The sequence below is a fragment of the Pongo abelii genome, chromosome 6, assembly GCF_028885655.2.
Source record: "Pongo abelii isolate AG06213 chromosome 6, NHGRI_mPonAbe1-v2.0_pri, whole genome shotgun sequence".
Taxonomy (NCBI): domain Eukaryota; kingdom Metazoa; phylum Chordata; class Mammalia; order Primates; family Hominidae; genus Pongo; species Pongo abelii.
This window is the reverse complement of record NC_071991.2, coordinates 48,444,596-48,459,539: the sequence shown is the minus strand read 5'-3', so window position 1 is coordinate 48,459,539 and position 14,944 is coordinate 48,444,596. Positions and strand designations below refer to the sequence as shown.

The 14,944-nt window shown below is 47.1% G+C and overlaps 1 protein-coding gene across 1 annotated transcript in view; it reads right to left on the bottom strand.

The window, feature by feature from the left end:
• Positions 1-11,870: 11,870 nt before the first annotated feature.
• AOAH (acyloxyacyl hydrolase) overlaps positions 11,871-14,944 on the bottom strand; it is a 211,658-nt gene continuing 208,584 nt past the window's right edge. Inside the window, exon 21 of the mRNA XM_002818049.4 lies at positions 11,871-12,259. Coding sequence (XP_002818095.3) covers positions 12,131-12,259 — 129 coding nt within the window. The 3' untranslated portion in view covers positions 11,871-12,130. The remainder of the gene's footprint in view (positions 12,260-14,944) is intronic.

Genomic DNA, 14,944 nt, shown 5'->3' with positions numbered 1-14,944 from the left:
CTTCCTCTCTCTCTTTCTCTGACTTTCTGTCTCTTTCTCTCTTTCCTTTCTGCTGGTCTTTCCCTGCCTCTGCCAGCCACTTATGCTGCTGTTCTCCCCTCTCCTTCCCCTTTTGATGGCTTTGGCAGTGTAAGACTGCCACCTCTTCGAGTTTTTGCACTGCATGCAATAACTCCATTGTTTCCTTGTGATATATAATGGGGGTTCCCCCAGAGGTTAGGAACTCCCTTTTTTTTCCATATTGCAGCATGGGCATGTAGGATTAGATAAGCATACTTACTATCTGTAGCAAAGTCTCCCAATTGCAACTGAGGAGGTGGGAGAAATACCTGGTTACAGGCCATCCCAGGACCCTCGGATGGTAACGGACCTTGAGGACAGCTGTCTGGGACAGGAGATTAACACTGAGAAAGCCGCGCCGGTGTCCAGGAGGAAGTTAATTTTCTGGCCCTCAATGGTTAAATGTACCCGGGGCTCAGTGAGGGTGATGACATGAGCTGGCACTTGCCCCCGGCACCCTCAGTCCTGTTGTTGGATCATCCGGTTGGGGGCTTCTGGCCCAGAGAACCATTGCACTCTGAGGCAGTGTGCCTTCCAGTGATTGCCTCGGCATAGCAGACATGGACGAGGGGGCAGCTTGTTTCTTGTTGGACAATCTTTTTTAAAGTGTCCTTGTAAACCACACTGATAACAAGCCCTACTGGGTGATTGGCCTCCTCCATTTTCTGTCCTCTCTGAACCACCAAGGTTTGTTTTTCTGAGGGCCATGACTAAGGCTGCAGCCTTTCTCTGATTTCGCTTTTCCTTTTGGGCCTGTTCCTCTTGGTCCCTATTATAGAATACTGAGGTTGCCAGGTTTAATAATGCCTCCAGATTTTGTTCAGGGCCCAGGGCTCACTTTTGGAGCTTTCTCCTCATATCTGTGGCTAATTGGGCAATAAACTTATCTTTTAGAATCAACTGAGCCTTGAGTGAGTCGGGTGATAGGGGAGTATATTTTCTTAAGACCTCCCATAGCCACTCAAGGAAGGCAGAAGGATTTTCTTCCTTTCCCTGAGTTATGGTAGACATCATTGAATAATTCACGGGCTTTTTCCTAATTCTCCTTAGTCCTTCTAGAATGCAGGTCAACAGATGTTTACAACTCCAGTCCCCATGATCTGAGTTGAGGTCCCAGTGGGGATTCATACTGGGGATGGCTTGCTGACTGGTAGGGAGTTTGTCCTTTTCTTCGGCTGTCATTCCATCATTTACTTGACTAAAATACCAGGTATCTCCAAACTCTTGGGCTGCAGCTAAAGCCACATTCTTTTCATTAAGGGCCAGGGTTTGATCTAACAATAGCATGACATCTCTCCAAGTGAGATAGAAAGTTTTCCCTAGACCCTGTGGGACATCTATGTACCTATCAGGATCATCTGAAAACTTCCCCAGGTCTGCCTTGATCTGCTTTAAATCAGAGAGGGAGAAGGGGACATGTACCTGGGTTGGGCCAAATTCCCCTCCCCCACAGCTTGAAGGAGACATAACTGATAGCACGAGAGTTTTTGTGGCCCTTTGAAGATTTCTTTGCTTGTTTCCTTCTGGGTGGGGGAGATTAGAGGAGGCTTATCATTAATAGGAAGGAGAGATATAGGGAGGCTAGGATATGGGGGTAAGCTGAGAGGTCCTCCTGTGGGATGTAAATTACAAGCTTTGTATAGTTGTGCATTCTCCTTCAATGAAAAGAAAGTTTGGACATAGGTATTTCACTCCATTTGCCTTCTGTCTTACAGAAAAGGTCAAGCTGCAGGGTAGTATTGTAATTTATACTTCCCTCAGGTGGCCATTTTTCCCCATCAGAGAGAGAATATTAGGGCCAAGCCATAGTGCAGAAAAAAATGAGCTGCCTCTTTTTCAGGGTTTGTGGGTCGCATTGGTCCCAATGGCTTAGGATGCATTTCAAGGGTGAGCCTGTTGATACCTGAGTGTTTCCCATCTGAAAGACAAAACCACCCGCCATTTTGGTTTGTTTCTACTCCTGCCCAAGAACGCGCAATGGTCCCTTGACCCTGCTGATCAGAATAGTTGTGCTCACTGACACAGCAGCAGAAACACCCCTTGCCCAAGAACCTGTAATGGTCCCTGGACCCTGCTGATGGGAATAGTTGTGCTCACTGACACAGCAGCAGAAACACTAGTTTTCCTCCTAGACCACAAGGAGGACCGAGGAAGGTTGGATTTAGTGGCCCTTACTGATGCATTCTTGAAAACCTGTTAGAGTCCTAAGCATTCTCCTGTTAGTACTTGGATCTTACCCCATCTTATAAAGATGCTATGCCCCAAAAATGAAGTGGAGGGCCATACCCTGAGGGAAGGAAGGGATCTCTAGAGTTGGAAGAGTGATGCCTTTTGTCTTCACTTATATGAACAGAAAGGATACCATTTCTGAAGCTCTCCATATCGTAGCTTCAGGAATAGCTTTTTTTAGGCCTGCTAGTCTGAGGAAGGATCCTAAAATTCCAGATAGTTCCATGCCCCAATGGGGCTTTGGGCAAAAATTCTATCTTTCTGATTGGTGAGTCTGGGTGCCTAAAGAAGGTAATAGAGTCCTGAAGTTTATACTAGAAATCATTCTTATAGGAGAAACTAGAAAAGCACCAGAGACAGGGAGTGGTTTTTAGAAGCAGGACTAACCTTGGAGAAGAGAGGCGAGAGGAAGTTTGTCTGACAGGCATTAGGACTCAGGAGGCAAGGGTCAGGATAGATAGGATAGATGGGCGAGATTTGCTTAGGCGACATGACTTTGAGAGTTCCATTCATGGCTGCAGGGTCAATCAACTTGTTGTCAGGACCCTGGAGCTGAATGGCTTTCCTCTCTGTCGACCCTAGGCTCAGCCCAGAAGTACAGGAAAAGCAGAAGCTGGTTCCAGGCAAACCAGCGCTCCCAACTCTGAAGATTCGGGGGTTATTAGAGAACCCTTTCCCAGAAAGCCTGACACCTGTGTCTTTAGTTGGCAGCCGTGCTAGTCACTTTTAATTGGCCAACAGGTGCCCGGTATTTAGTCCCCGAATTCTAAGGAAAAATAGGACAGAATAGCAAGTGAAAGGGGTCCGATGGTACTCATCGCTTGGTGATAGTCCCATCTGGGTCACCAAAATATGTCTGGAATTGGTTCCTTCTGGTGGGTTCTTGGTCTCGCTGACTTCAAGAATGAAGCCGCAGACCCTCACGGTGTTACAGTTCTTAAAGATGGTATATCCGGAGTTTGTTCCTTCAGATGTTCAGATGTGTCCAGAGTTTCTTCCTTCTGATGGGTTTGTTGTCTCGCTGACTTCAGGAGTGAAGCCGCAGACCTTCGCAGTGAGCGTTACAGCTCTTAAAAGTGGCACGTCCAGAGTTATTTGTTCCTCCTGGTGGGTTCGTGGTCTCGCTGACTTCAGGAGTGAAGCTGCAGACCTCCACAGTGAGTGTTACAGCTCATAAAGGTAGTGCAGACCCAAAGAGTGAGCAGCAGCAATATTTAATGTGAAGAGCGAAAGAACGAAACTTCCATAGCATGGAAGGGGACCCCAGCAGGTTGTCACTGCTGGCTCGGGTGGCCAGCTTTTCCCTTATTTGGCCCCGCCCACATCCTGCTGATTGGTCCATTTTACAGAGTGCTAATTGGTCTGTTTTACAGTGTGATTATTGGTGCGTTTACAATCCTTTAGCTAGACACAGAGTGCTGATTGGTGCATTTTTAGAGTGCTGATTGGTGCATTTACAATGCTTTAGCTAGACACAGAGTGCTGATTGGTGCGTTTTTGCAGAGTGCTGATTGGTGCATTTACAAACCTTTAGCTAGACACAGAGCGTTGATTGGTGCGTTTTTACAGAGTGCTTATTGGTGCGTTTACAAACCTTTAGCTAGACAGAAAAGTTCTCCAAGTCCCCAGACTCAGAAGCCCAGCTGGCTTCACCTCTCAGAAGGAGTCCGTGGCAACATGGAGTCCTCTCTGAGCCCTGCACCACCCACTACTGGGTGTCCTTTATGTGAGAAAAATAGCCTTGCTTTTTTTTTTTTTTTAAAGAAAAACTCATCATTACTCTGGATTGTACCCATAAGCAGTAGAACCTAACCCTAAAGACACTTATGTCCTCCAGTAGACTAGGAGTGTGTCGGTAGGTTTCCCTCTATGACAACCATGTGGGAGCTGGATCTTGAAGAAGGAGTGTTCCAGTTGCCTGGAGGAAACAGCCTATGGAAAAGCATGGAGCTGTGAGAGGGTGGGCCTTTTATTCAGTTCACTGTGGCTGCATAAAACCCCCTTGGAAACTTAGAGGCTTGAAATAGGAAGAGTGCATTATATCCCATGGTTCTGTGGGTTGGCTGGGCTCGAGCTGGACTGGAAGTCCAAATGCTCATTCACACTTTTGAGGCCTCAATGTGGGCTGAGGTACCTCAGTTTTTTTCCATGCAGCCTTTCTCCTTCACATGGTGTGTCATCCCCCAGGGTTTCTCTTGTAGGAGCGTAGCCCGGACTTCCCCACACTGATAAAGGAGTTAAGAAAAAAATCACTTAGGCAGATAGTAAGGGTATGGGAGTCCTTGGTAAGTCTTTTCTCTTTAATGAAAAGCAGCGCCAAATCATTTTATAACAAAGAGCAGCCTGTAAAGTCTAGCTGCAGACATAGACAAGCAAGCTGGGAGCTTGCATGGGTGAATGCTGGCAGGAACTGGGGACTAGACATGTTCAAGATGGTGGCTCCATCTTCCCTTCTCTTCGTCAGCCACGTGTACAGTAAAGAGCAGACAAGATGACGCTGATCAACTAAAAAGTCCATTTGAATAATACGATTTGGGGGGGTGACCAGCCTTCCACACTATGTAAGCATCATACCTGATAGAACCAATCTGTGAGCCCTAAGTAAATCAGACACAGCCTTCTCCAGCCTGCTTATAAAATCTGCTGCAGTCTGCTGCCTCCCTGCTTTTCAGATGTCTTTCTTTCTCTTTCTCTTTCTCTCACAGGGAGCTGCTCTCCTGTCTCCTTTCTTCTATTAAACTTTCCACTCCTTAACCCACCCACATGCGTTCATGTCCTGAATTCTTTCTCAGGGAGAGACAACGAATGCCAGGGCATATACCCCAGACAATGTAGCCATTTCAAAAGGGTGGCTGTGAGATCTAAAAGGGTGCAGAGGGCAGCTTCACCTCCTAAGAGCAAGGCCTGGGTGTGGCAGTCTCACTTGCATTTCCTTCTCTGGGCCAGCCCAGCTTCAAGGGGTGGGAAAGATGCCACCTCTTGTTGGAGGAGAAGCAGGCACATGTGGGAAGGTGGCCATTTTTGGCAGCCAGCTTTGGAGACTTACCTACTGCCCATGTTTTTTAATGACAAGCTTCCTGTGACTGGGATGCAGGATCAAAGAAGAAACGGGTGAGAGAGAGAGCCTGGAGAGACATGGACTCTGCAGGTGACGAGTTTGGAGTTTACACTACAGACAAAGCTGACTCTAGCACATGTGGTGGTCAGATCACATCCTGGTTATAATGATGCCAAGAGCCACTGTTGATTCACCACTCAGCATGTTTTACAAACATCATCTTCTTAATAAATGCAGGATAGCCTAGCAGCTAGGGGCAAGGACCCTGGAGCCAAATGGCTTGCCTTCAACATCATAACTCATCACATTATTATTATTGAGACAGGGTCTCACCCTGTTGCCCAGGCTGGATTGCAGTGGTGTCATCATTGAAGTGGGCTCAAGCGATCCTCCTGCCTCAGCCTCAGCCTCCTGGGTAGCTGAGAATATAGGTGCGCACCACCATGCCTGGCTGACTTTCTATTTTTGTGCAGGGCCCTCACCATGTTTTCCAGGCTGGTCTCAAACTCTTGGGCTCAAGCGATCCTCCTACCTTGCCCTCCCAAAGTGCTGGGATTGCAGGCATGAGCCACCATGCATGGCACCTGACTCATCATGTATTAGCTGTGCGGTCTCAGGCAAGTTACTTGTTTTCGGCCTCCTATCTGTAAAAGTAGGGAATCATAGCAGACCTGCCACATGTGGTTGCTGTAAGGGTTAAGTGAGATCATATATGCACTCTACTTGTCACTTACCCCTCTGTAAGCATTAGCTCTTGTTAATGCTCACAACAGTGCTGGAAAACGGTACTATTGCTCCCTTTTTAAGGAGAAGGTAACTGAGGCACCAGGAGCTTAAGGCTTCCAAGGCCTCTTGCTTCATGAATTCCCACTGATTGTGTTTCCATGTGTCCCCAGCTCCAGGAGGCAGCTGAACAGAATTGTGTTCTTTCCATGAGACTTACATGAGCCTGGAGTCTCTACCTGTCCCTGAAGAGTCCTTTGCTCCCCTACAGCCTCACTCAACCTCCTGGCTCCAACTGATATTTGCAAAAAATCACTGTAATAATATTAACAGCTGGGGGCTTTTCTGAGCCTGTGCAAAGTGCACATCTTGGAGGGCAGAGTCCTCAGGTGAAACTGAAAGTCTTTGGGGTCTGAAGCTGCCTTGAGCCTGGACAGGTCATGGAAGCCCTTGGTGCATCCTCTCAGCCATCTTTCTGCTGAGGTTTATTGACTGGAGCTTTGTGAACCTGTGAGTTACATTAGCGCTCTGAGGCTGGAAGTCTTCCTGTAAATGCTGCATGTAATTAATTATAAACAAAGCAGCCAGCCAGGAGCACAATACCCAAAGAAATCCTTAGCAAGCCTCAACATGTGCTCTTTATTTCTCCTCTGCCTTTCCATCCATCCAAGAGCTTCAAAGTGTAATCCTCCTTAACGACAGATTCATGATCATGAGGCCATTATTTTTGACACTGCAGTTTTAAGAAGTGACCCAGAAAACAGGCTTTACAAGCAACCTCTCCCCATTCCCCTTTACCCTAAGCAAAGGCACAGATTAAAAGAGCCTTAGCTTGTATGAATATTTATGCTAGAGCCTCTGCCAAATCAGATTAGGGGAGTTCATCCCACTGGGAAAACATGGGTTCTGTACTCAGATTTAATGAGAAACTGACATGTTAATAGCATATTGATGCATCCATCCATCAGGAAATCCATACAGCACAGTGAATGTGCACCGTGCATCTTGGGGCCCAGGAGAGATACTGTCTTTGTCACTTTTGGTTCTACCAGGAAAGCTGTTGTTGCAATGAAAGGGATTCCAAAGACATTCTGCCTCACACCAAAGATAAGAAGTTGGGAATTCTGGTCTTAAAATACCTGGGAAATCCCCTTCTTGACACTGCCAGGTAGGGTGTAAGACAGAGGCTAATTCCTCTAAACAGCATCTTCCAAGGCGCTTCTGAAGAACCAGACTCCACAGGGTGTTAATAGGTATCATGAGAACAAAAAGCTTAGGTCAAAATGTTGGGTAAATGATGATCGGAGCAGACTTTTTTTTTCTTTTTTGAGACGGAGTCTCACTCTGTCGCCCAGGCTGGAGTGTAGTGGCGCGATCTCAGTTCACTGCAATCTCCGCCTCCCAGGTTCAAGCGATTCTCCTCTCTCAGCCTCTGGAGTAGCTGGGATTACAGGTGCGCACCACCACACCCAGCTAAATTTTGTATTTTGTATTTCACCATGTTGGCTAGGATGGTCTCAATCTCCTGACTTCGTGATCCACCTGCCTTGGCCTCCCAAAGTGCTAAGATTACAGGGGTGAACCACTGCACCTGGCCCAGACTTTTTTACTGTAGAACTTCCACCCTGTGACTTTCCAGGAAGCAAATAAATTATGCTGTGCATCCAAACTTTTTAGACTTTGGAGTTCTTCCTTCTCAAAGCACCCCCACCCCCCGCCAGAGCATACATCCTTTTTCTGCCATGCAGCCCCTTGGCAGTTTGGGGAAGCCTGAGGATCCCTTCTCAGATTAACATTTTCATTTTATTTTATTTTAGACAAGGTCTTGCTCTGTCAACAGGCTGCAGTGCAGTGGCAAGATCATGCTTCACTGCAGCCTTGAACTTCCAGGCTCAAGCCATCCTCCCGCCTTAGCCTCCTAAGTAGCTGAGACCACAGGCATGTGCCACTATGCCCAACTAATCGTTTTGACTTTTGGTAAAGACGGGATCTCACTGTGATATTCAGGCTGGTCTGGAACTCCTGAGCTAAAGCAGTTTTTCCACCTTAGCCTCCCAAAGTGCTGGGATTACAGGCGTGAGCGACTATGCCCAGCCAGAATAACATTTTTAAATGCAAAAAAATAAAACATGTAGGATTACGAAGAAAACCAATTCTATTGAAATAGAATATCAAAGAATATTTTGAGATATTCACAAATGAGCATATATAAATATATGGGCTTCTTTTTGAACGTGTTAATAACAAGATCCAGAGTTGGTTCTAATAACCACAGTTGTTTTAAAGTATTGATGTTTTAAAGTATAAGATATAGTTGATCCTCACCGTTCACTGATCACATATTTGTGAATTCACCTCCTTGCTAAAATTTATTTGTAACATTAATGTATACTTATGGTGCCTTTGCAGTCATCTGTGCCCATGCACAGAGCAATGACAAATTTGAGTTGCCCAACTGGCACGTTCCCTAGATGAGATTGGTTGGCAAGGTGAAGTTTGCCTTTTTTTTTTTTTGAGACAGAGTTTTGCTCCTGTTGCCCAGGCTGGCATGCAATGGCATGATCTCGGCTTGTTGCAACCTCCACCTCCCAGGTTCAAGTGATTCTCCTGCCTCAGTCTCCAGAGTAGCTGGGATGCCAGGCGCACACCACCACACTCAGCTAATTTTTGTATTTTTAGTAGAGACGGTGTTTCCTCATGTTGGCCAGGCTGGTTTCGAACTCTGACCTCCAGGTGATCCACCTGCCTCAGCCTCCCAAAGTGCTGGGATGACAGGTATGAGCCACTGCGCCCGGTCAAGTTTTGCCTTCTTGTTTCAGCTCTCGTACTGCAAACCTGTGGCCTCTTCGCAGTATACTTAGTGCCACATTTTTGGCATTTCATGCTTTTTCCCGGTGATGTTGCGTTTAAAATGGCCACGAAGGGCAGTGCTGAAGTGCTAGCTAGTGCTGCTAAGTGATGTGCTACAGAAGGCTGCAACGCGCCGCACAGAGAAAATCACCCCAGTGGTAGATGAGCTCTTTGCAGGCAGGAGTTACAGTGCTGTTGCCTGTGAGGTCAATGTTAATGAATCCACTGTACATTAAATACGGTGTCTTTTGAACAAAAGCCAGGCGGAAAACAAAGTTATATATTGATTGGTTGGTGAAAATGTTGAGACTGCAGGCTCACAGGAACCTAGCCTTGTACTTCCCCTAAGGACAATGGTTCAGCATGTGCTAATTCGGTGTTCATGGCAACTTTATAGAACATAACTGCTACGAAAAATAAGAAGAAACGGTAACTGCAACAACTGCAATGTGATGTGAAAATATTTGTGACAAGGACTAATTCAGCTGTGTTTTGTTACCTACATTCATTATGAAAGGAAATGCTAAATTTTGGCATTAGCATTTAGAAGACAGTGAAGACTTATTTTTTTTCCCATTCAAGTTTACAGGCACTATTAATTCTGGGGATCCCTAAGGACCCTAGTTAAGAATATTTTCTCAGTTGGATTAAATCAGTGACAGAGAGCAGGGAGGGATAGGGAAGCTGGTGCGGATTCTGGAGAGATTCAGGTCCGGTCAGGTTGTGTATCAATACAAGTCCCATATAGAGATTTTTAGCTGATCTGCTTTATCTGGGGGGCTGACTTTATTTTTGTCACCAGGGCCTGAACCCAAAGGGCTCACCATGAAATGAAAAATGCTAACGGTGGGTGGAAATAGAAATTTTGGTAATTACTCATGTGGCAAATAGTGAGCTCTATTTCAATAGTGAAGGGCAAGCCAGGTCTCTCCTCTGATAACAGGAGAGAGTATCTGTTTCTTTTTTTTTTTTTTTTTGAGACAAGGTCTCATTCTATCCCCCAGGCTGGAGTGCAGCGGTGCAGTCTGGGCTCACTGCAGCCTCAACCTCCTGCTGGGCTCAAGTGATCTTCCCAAGCAGCTAGGACTGCAGGTGTGTGCCACCACACCCAGCTAATTTTTTTTTTTTTTGTAAAGACAGGGTTTCACCACGTTGCCCAGGCTGGTCTTGAACTCCTGAGCTCAAGTGACCCTCCCACCTCCGTCTCCCAAAGTGCTGGAATTATAGGTATGAGCCACAGTGCTCGGCTGGGAGAGAGAAATTATAATAGAGTTTTGGGGTGTTTAGATGAAGATCACACAGGAGCCCCAAGTCTCCTCACCAAGTGTGCCCAGGCAAGAAGGCACCTCTGATGACTTTTCTTTCTCACTCTTCTGTGATGAGCGAGGAGCGTGATTCAATGGGTCTAATTCAAATGTGTCAAAAAAGAGGCTGCTGATTTTGCTTTTAAATAGCAAGAAATAACAGTGTGACCTGGAGATCAACACTAACTTCTCATTCATTTATTCATTCAGTGCTATTTCTTGTGCATCTGCAGTGGTCAGGCATTGTGTTGGGGGTTGGACACAGGAGTACACGTGACCGGCCAGGTACCCATCTCATGGAGCCTGCAGTTCAGGTTCCGGTGCTTTTTTCCATAGCCCCTCCAGGAATGGGGAGATGGGGAGGGCTGCATGCCAACTCAGGAAAGCCCTTCAGGTGCCTGTCAGTGGAAAATCCTCAGACACCATCATTCTGGAAAACTCAAGGCTGAAGACAGTAGCTCAAGGGGCACCCGTGCAGCAATACGGGACAGGCGCTGTTATAAGAAGTACACAAAGCACAGGGACAGGGCGTTCTCAAGCCAGAGAGAAAGACTTGGTCAAATCTCAAAGAAGGAACGTGTCTGGAGCATAGAAAATGCAGGCAGAAGTGAATGAGCCTTGCCCGGGCCCCTGATCCAGGGGAGAAGGCCTGACCTCAGACTCCAGTTTCGCAGACAATAGTGGTATTTAGTATTGATTTCCATGTGGTATTTATTTGCAGTATTTGTGTTTTCTGAAAAAGTGAGATGGGGTCAACGTCCTCTTCCACCCCTCAGTTCCTTGGTGCTGTGCCTCAGAGTAAGGACAGAGCTCAGGATTTGGGTACCTTTGTTTTCCCACCTGAGCCCATTCAAAAGATGGAATTGGTTAGATGTTAGGTGATTCCCCAAGGTTGCGGGTGGTCAGGCCTAAGAGAATTTAAACAGTCTTTTTTAGAGGGGTGGGAAGTGATAGGTTCAGAGAAGACATATAGGGTGGGAGAAGGGAGGTAGTCAGGCCGGGGGACCCTCTCTTTACTCTAGAGTCTTCCTGTACAGATTAAATAAGCGTACTTTGGGTATCTATCACCTTAAATATTTGTCTTTTCTTTATGCTAGAAACATTCAAATTATTTTCTTCCAGCAATTTGAAATGAAATGTACAATAGCATTTAGTAAACTATAGTCACCCTACTGATCTATCAGACACTAGGCCTTATTTCTTTTATCTAACTGTACATTTATACCCACTAATCAACTAATAAAATACTTGAAAGGAAAAAATTGTATTGTCATTTTTCTGGACTTTGTGAGGTCATATGGCACTTTGTCAACTTTTAAACATTTGTAATTTGTGGTGATTTCTTTCCTCATTCTAAATGTGTATTCAAGTTCATATCTAATTTTGTATTTATAGTTTTGTGTTATGTTTTTCAAGGGGGCCTCATGAAGCCTGGTCTGCCCCCTTGTGTGAGTCCTTGGCAGCTGGCCAGCCGCCTGCATAGGTGGAGCCTCAGCTTGCCAGGCCATTTTTAAGAAGTCAACAATACAGGGAGGATCAGTCCCCTGGCATGCCAAGACCCTGGGTAAATTGCTGAACATCGCTGGACTTCTTAAGTGTTTTTAGAAACTCCTTTCAGAACAATTAGCTGTAAAGGGCACAGATACTCTCTTGTTTGGAATGGCACCCAAAGCACTTTATTAAAGGTTATTTCAGGAACAATGGAAGGGTGACTGATCCCAGGAGCACACAGCATTGCACAGTCATCCAGATATGCTCTTAATTGAGAGAAAGACATTTTGCAAAGATGCTGCTGAAGAAGAGTCCTTTGGGCCTGTGATGTAGCAGCCCCCATAGGGTTTGTGGAATGAGTTTACCCAAGCCTCTGCCTCCCTGTGCTCCCCAGGGGTGCGTGTTCCTGAGAGGCTCAGTGCCCGCCTTGGTCTCCAAACACCTGTTTAATCTGGGGGTTGAACGGATTCTCCTTTCCCAGGATTTGGGGCCACTGGAGCTGCACCTTTTCCCAGAAATGATCCGCCAACAACAGCAAAGCCACCTGTGAGAGAGAACCCAAAGGAGGAGGAAAAGGGAAATTAGGACAAATCTCTTACCAACAAGATTTCCCACGTGCTTTCTGCCAGAGACAACCTCTAGGATGGCCCCATGACTCCCACCCCCATGTCTCTGTATAACCTCCTTCCCTTGCTGGTGGTGGGACCTATCACTTGTTTCTAACAGAGGAAGTGTGGCCGTGGTGAGGAGACGCTGCTTCAGTGATGGTGTCACATTGTGTGAGGCTTGGCCTTGCTAGTGACTGGCTTCGGAAGCTCTCCTTTCTGGGCTGGAGCTGAGGGTGACCCAGCTGCCATCCAGCCTGAAGCTGACTCCTCAATCCTGTAGTCTCACAGGAATGAATCTGCCAACAGCCTGAGTGAGTTTGAAAGCAGTTCTTCCGCAGATGAGTCTCCAGATGAGAACATGGCCTGGATGCCACACCTTGATTTTCGTTTGTGAGACCCTAAGCAGAGGACCCAGTTAAGCTGTGACCCACAGAAACTGTGAGATCATAAGTGTGTATTGTGTTAAGCTGCTAAGTGTATGGAATTTGTTTTTTCAGTAATAGATTAAAAATTCACTTTCTCAGAAATCCACTTATTCATTTATCTGTGGACAGCTAGCATTTACTGCAGGCCTAAGGCTTGGGTTTTAGAGATGAACGTGGTGTGTTCTTTCTTCCAGAAAGTCTCAGCCTAGTAAGGTAACAAGACATGCAAAATGACACCACCAAGCCCACAGGGAGGGCTGGGAGGACGATACACACTGGAAAGGGAAGAGGTGTCACTGCTGTCTGGTGGGGGAAGGGGTGGGATCTCTCTGAAGAAGGTGGCGGCTGAGATGAATTTTCTAGGAGTTCCCCAGATGGATGATGTGGGGAAACAGTGCAATGGTAGAGGACACAGTGTGTGCAAAGGCTCAGAGCTGTGGGAGAGAATGCCATGTTTGGGGAACTACAGGTGCCTGAGAGTGGAGGCTGGCTGGGTCCCTGACTGGGTCGGGGTGGGGATCCTGGCAGGCTGTGAGTGCAGGGAGTTTGGCTGAAATGCCAGAGAGGAATCCTTAGCTTAATACACAGCAGGCTCGACTCTGGCTCTCCCAGCCTGAGGCTTGCTCTCTGGTTCTGCTGTGGCATGTCAGGTTTCCCTTTATCCATGATGTTAGCTGGGTCCATTCTTGGTTGTCCAGTGTCTGGCTTGTCATTAACATGCCTTGGAGGAGGATGCTCTTTCTCTGCAGACAATGCCCTTATTTAACAAATGGGACCTGGCCAGGCCTGCAGACTCCAGATGGCTCCATCTCAACAGTGGTTTTCAATGCTGAACAATGAGAAATGTGATTGCTGAAGGCCTCCCAGAGGGGAATACGTTGTTCGGGAAGGATGCTCAGGGATATCCCTGACTTTTCCCCACAGGGCAGCTCACAGTCCCCTTCCTAATAGGCAGCGTAGCCAACTCCCTCTCTGGTCCCGGCCCTCTTATCTGGACATTGAGTGGGCGACAGAAAGTGATCCAAAGTCCTTTCCGTGTCCGACTGTGTGTGAGATTTTAGTAGTTACAGAAAACTAGGACTGATCCAGTCACTGCATAAAGTCCCCAGCATTTAATGTGTTCTGAGCCTTCTAAGGTGGACACGAACTTCACTCATCCCACTGCGTAATCTCGGTCATGTCCATGCAGTGTCTCCCCCATGGCATAACACACAGAGACCACACCCCTCACAATCAAACACCACACACACATAATCACACACCCCCACACACACACCACACACCACACACACCACACCCCTCACAACCCCACACCACACACACAAACATCACACACACCCCCCACACACCACACACAAACACCACACACACACCACACACCACACCCCTCACAACCCCACACCACACACATACATCATAAACACACCCCCAAACACCACACACAAACACCACACACACACCACACCCTTCACAACCCCACGCCACACACACAAACATCACACACACCCCCCACACACCACACACAAACACCACACACACACCACACACCACACCCCTCACAACCCCACACCACACACATACATCATAAACACACCCCCAAACACCGCACACAAACACCACACACACACCACACCCTTCACAACCCCACGCCACACACACATAATCACACACCCCCCCACACACCCAACACACACACCACACCCCTCATAACCCCACACCACACACACATAATCATACACACACCACAACCAACACCACACACACCACACCCCTCACAACCCCACACTACACACACATAATCACACACCCCCCACACACCACACACCAATACCACACACACACCACACACCACACCCTTCATAACCCCACACCACACACACATACATCACACACATCCCCCCACACACCACACACAAACGCCACCCACACACCACACCCCTCACAACCCCACACCACACACACATACATCACACACCCTCCACATACAGAAACACCACACACACCACACACCATGCACATCACACCCCTCACAACCCCACACCAAACACACATATATCACACACACCCCCACATCCCACACACAGCACACACAGAAACACTACACACACATACATACACCACACCCCTCACAACCCCACACAACACATAAATACTTCATACACACACCCCACACACTACACACACCACATGCCACAT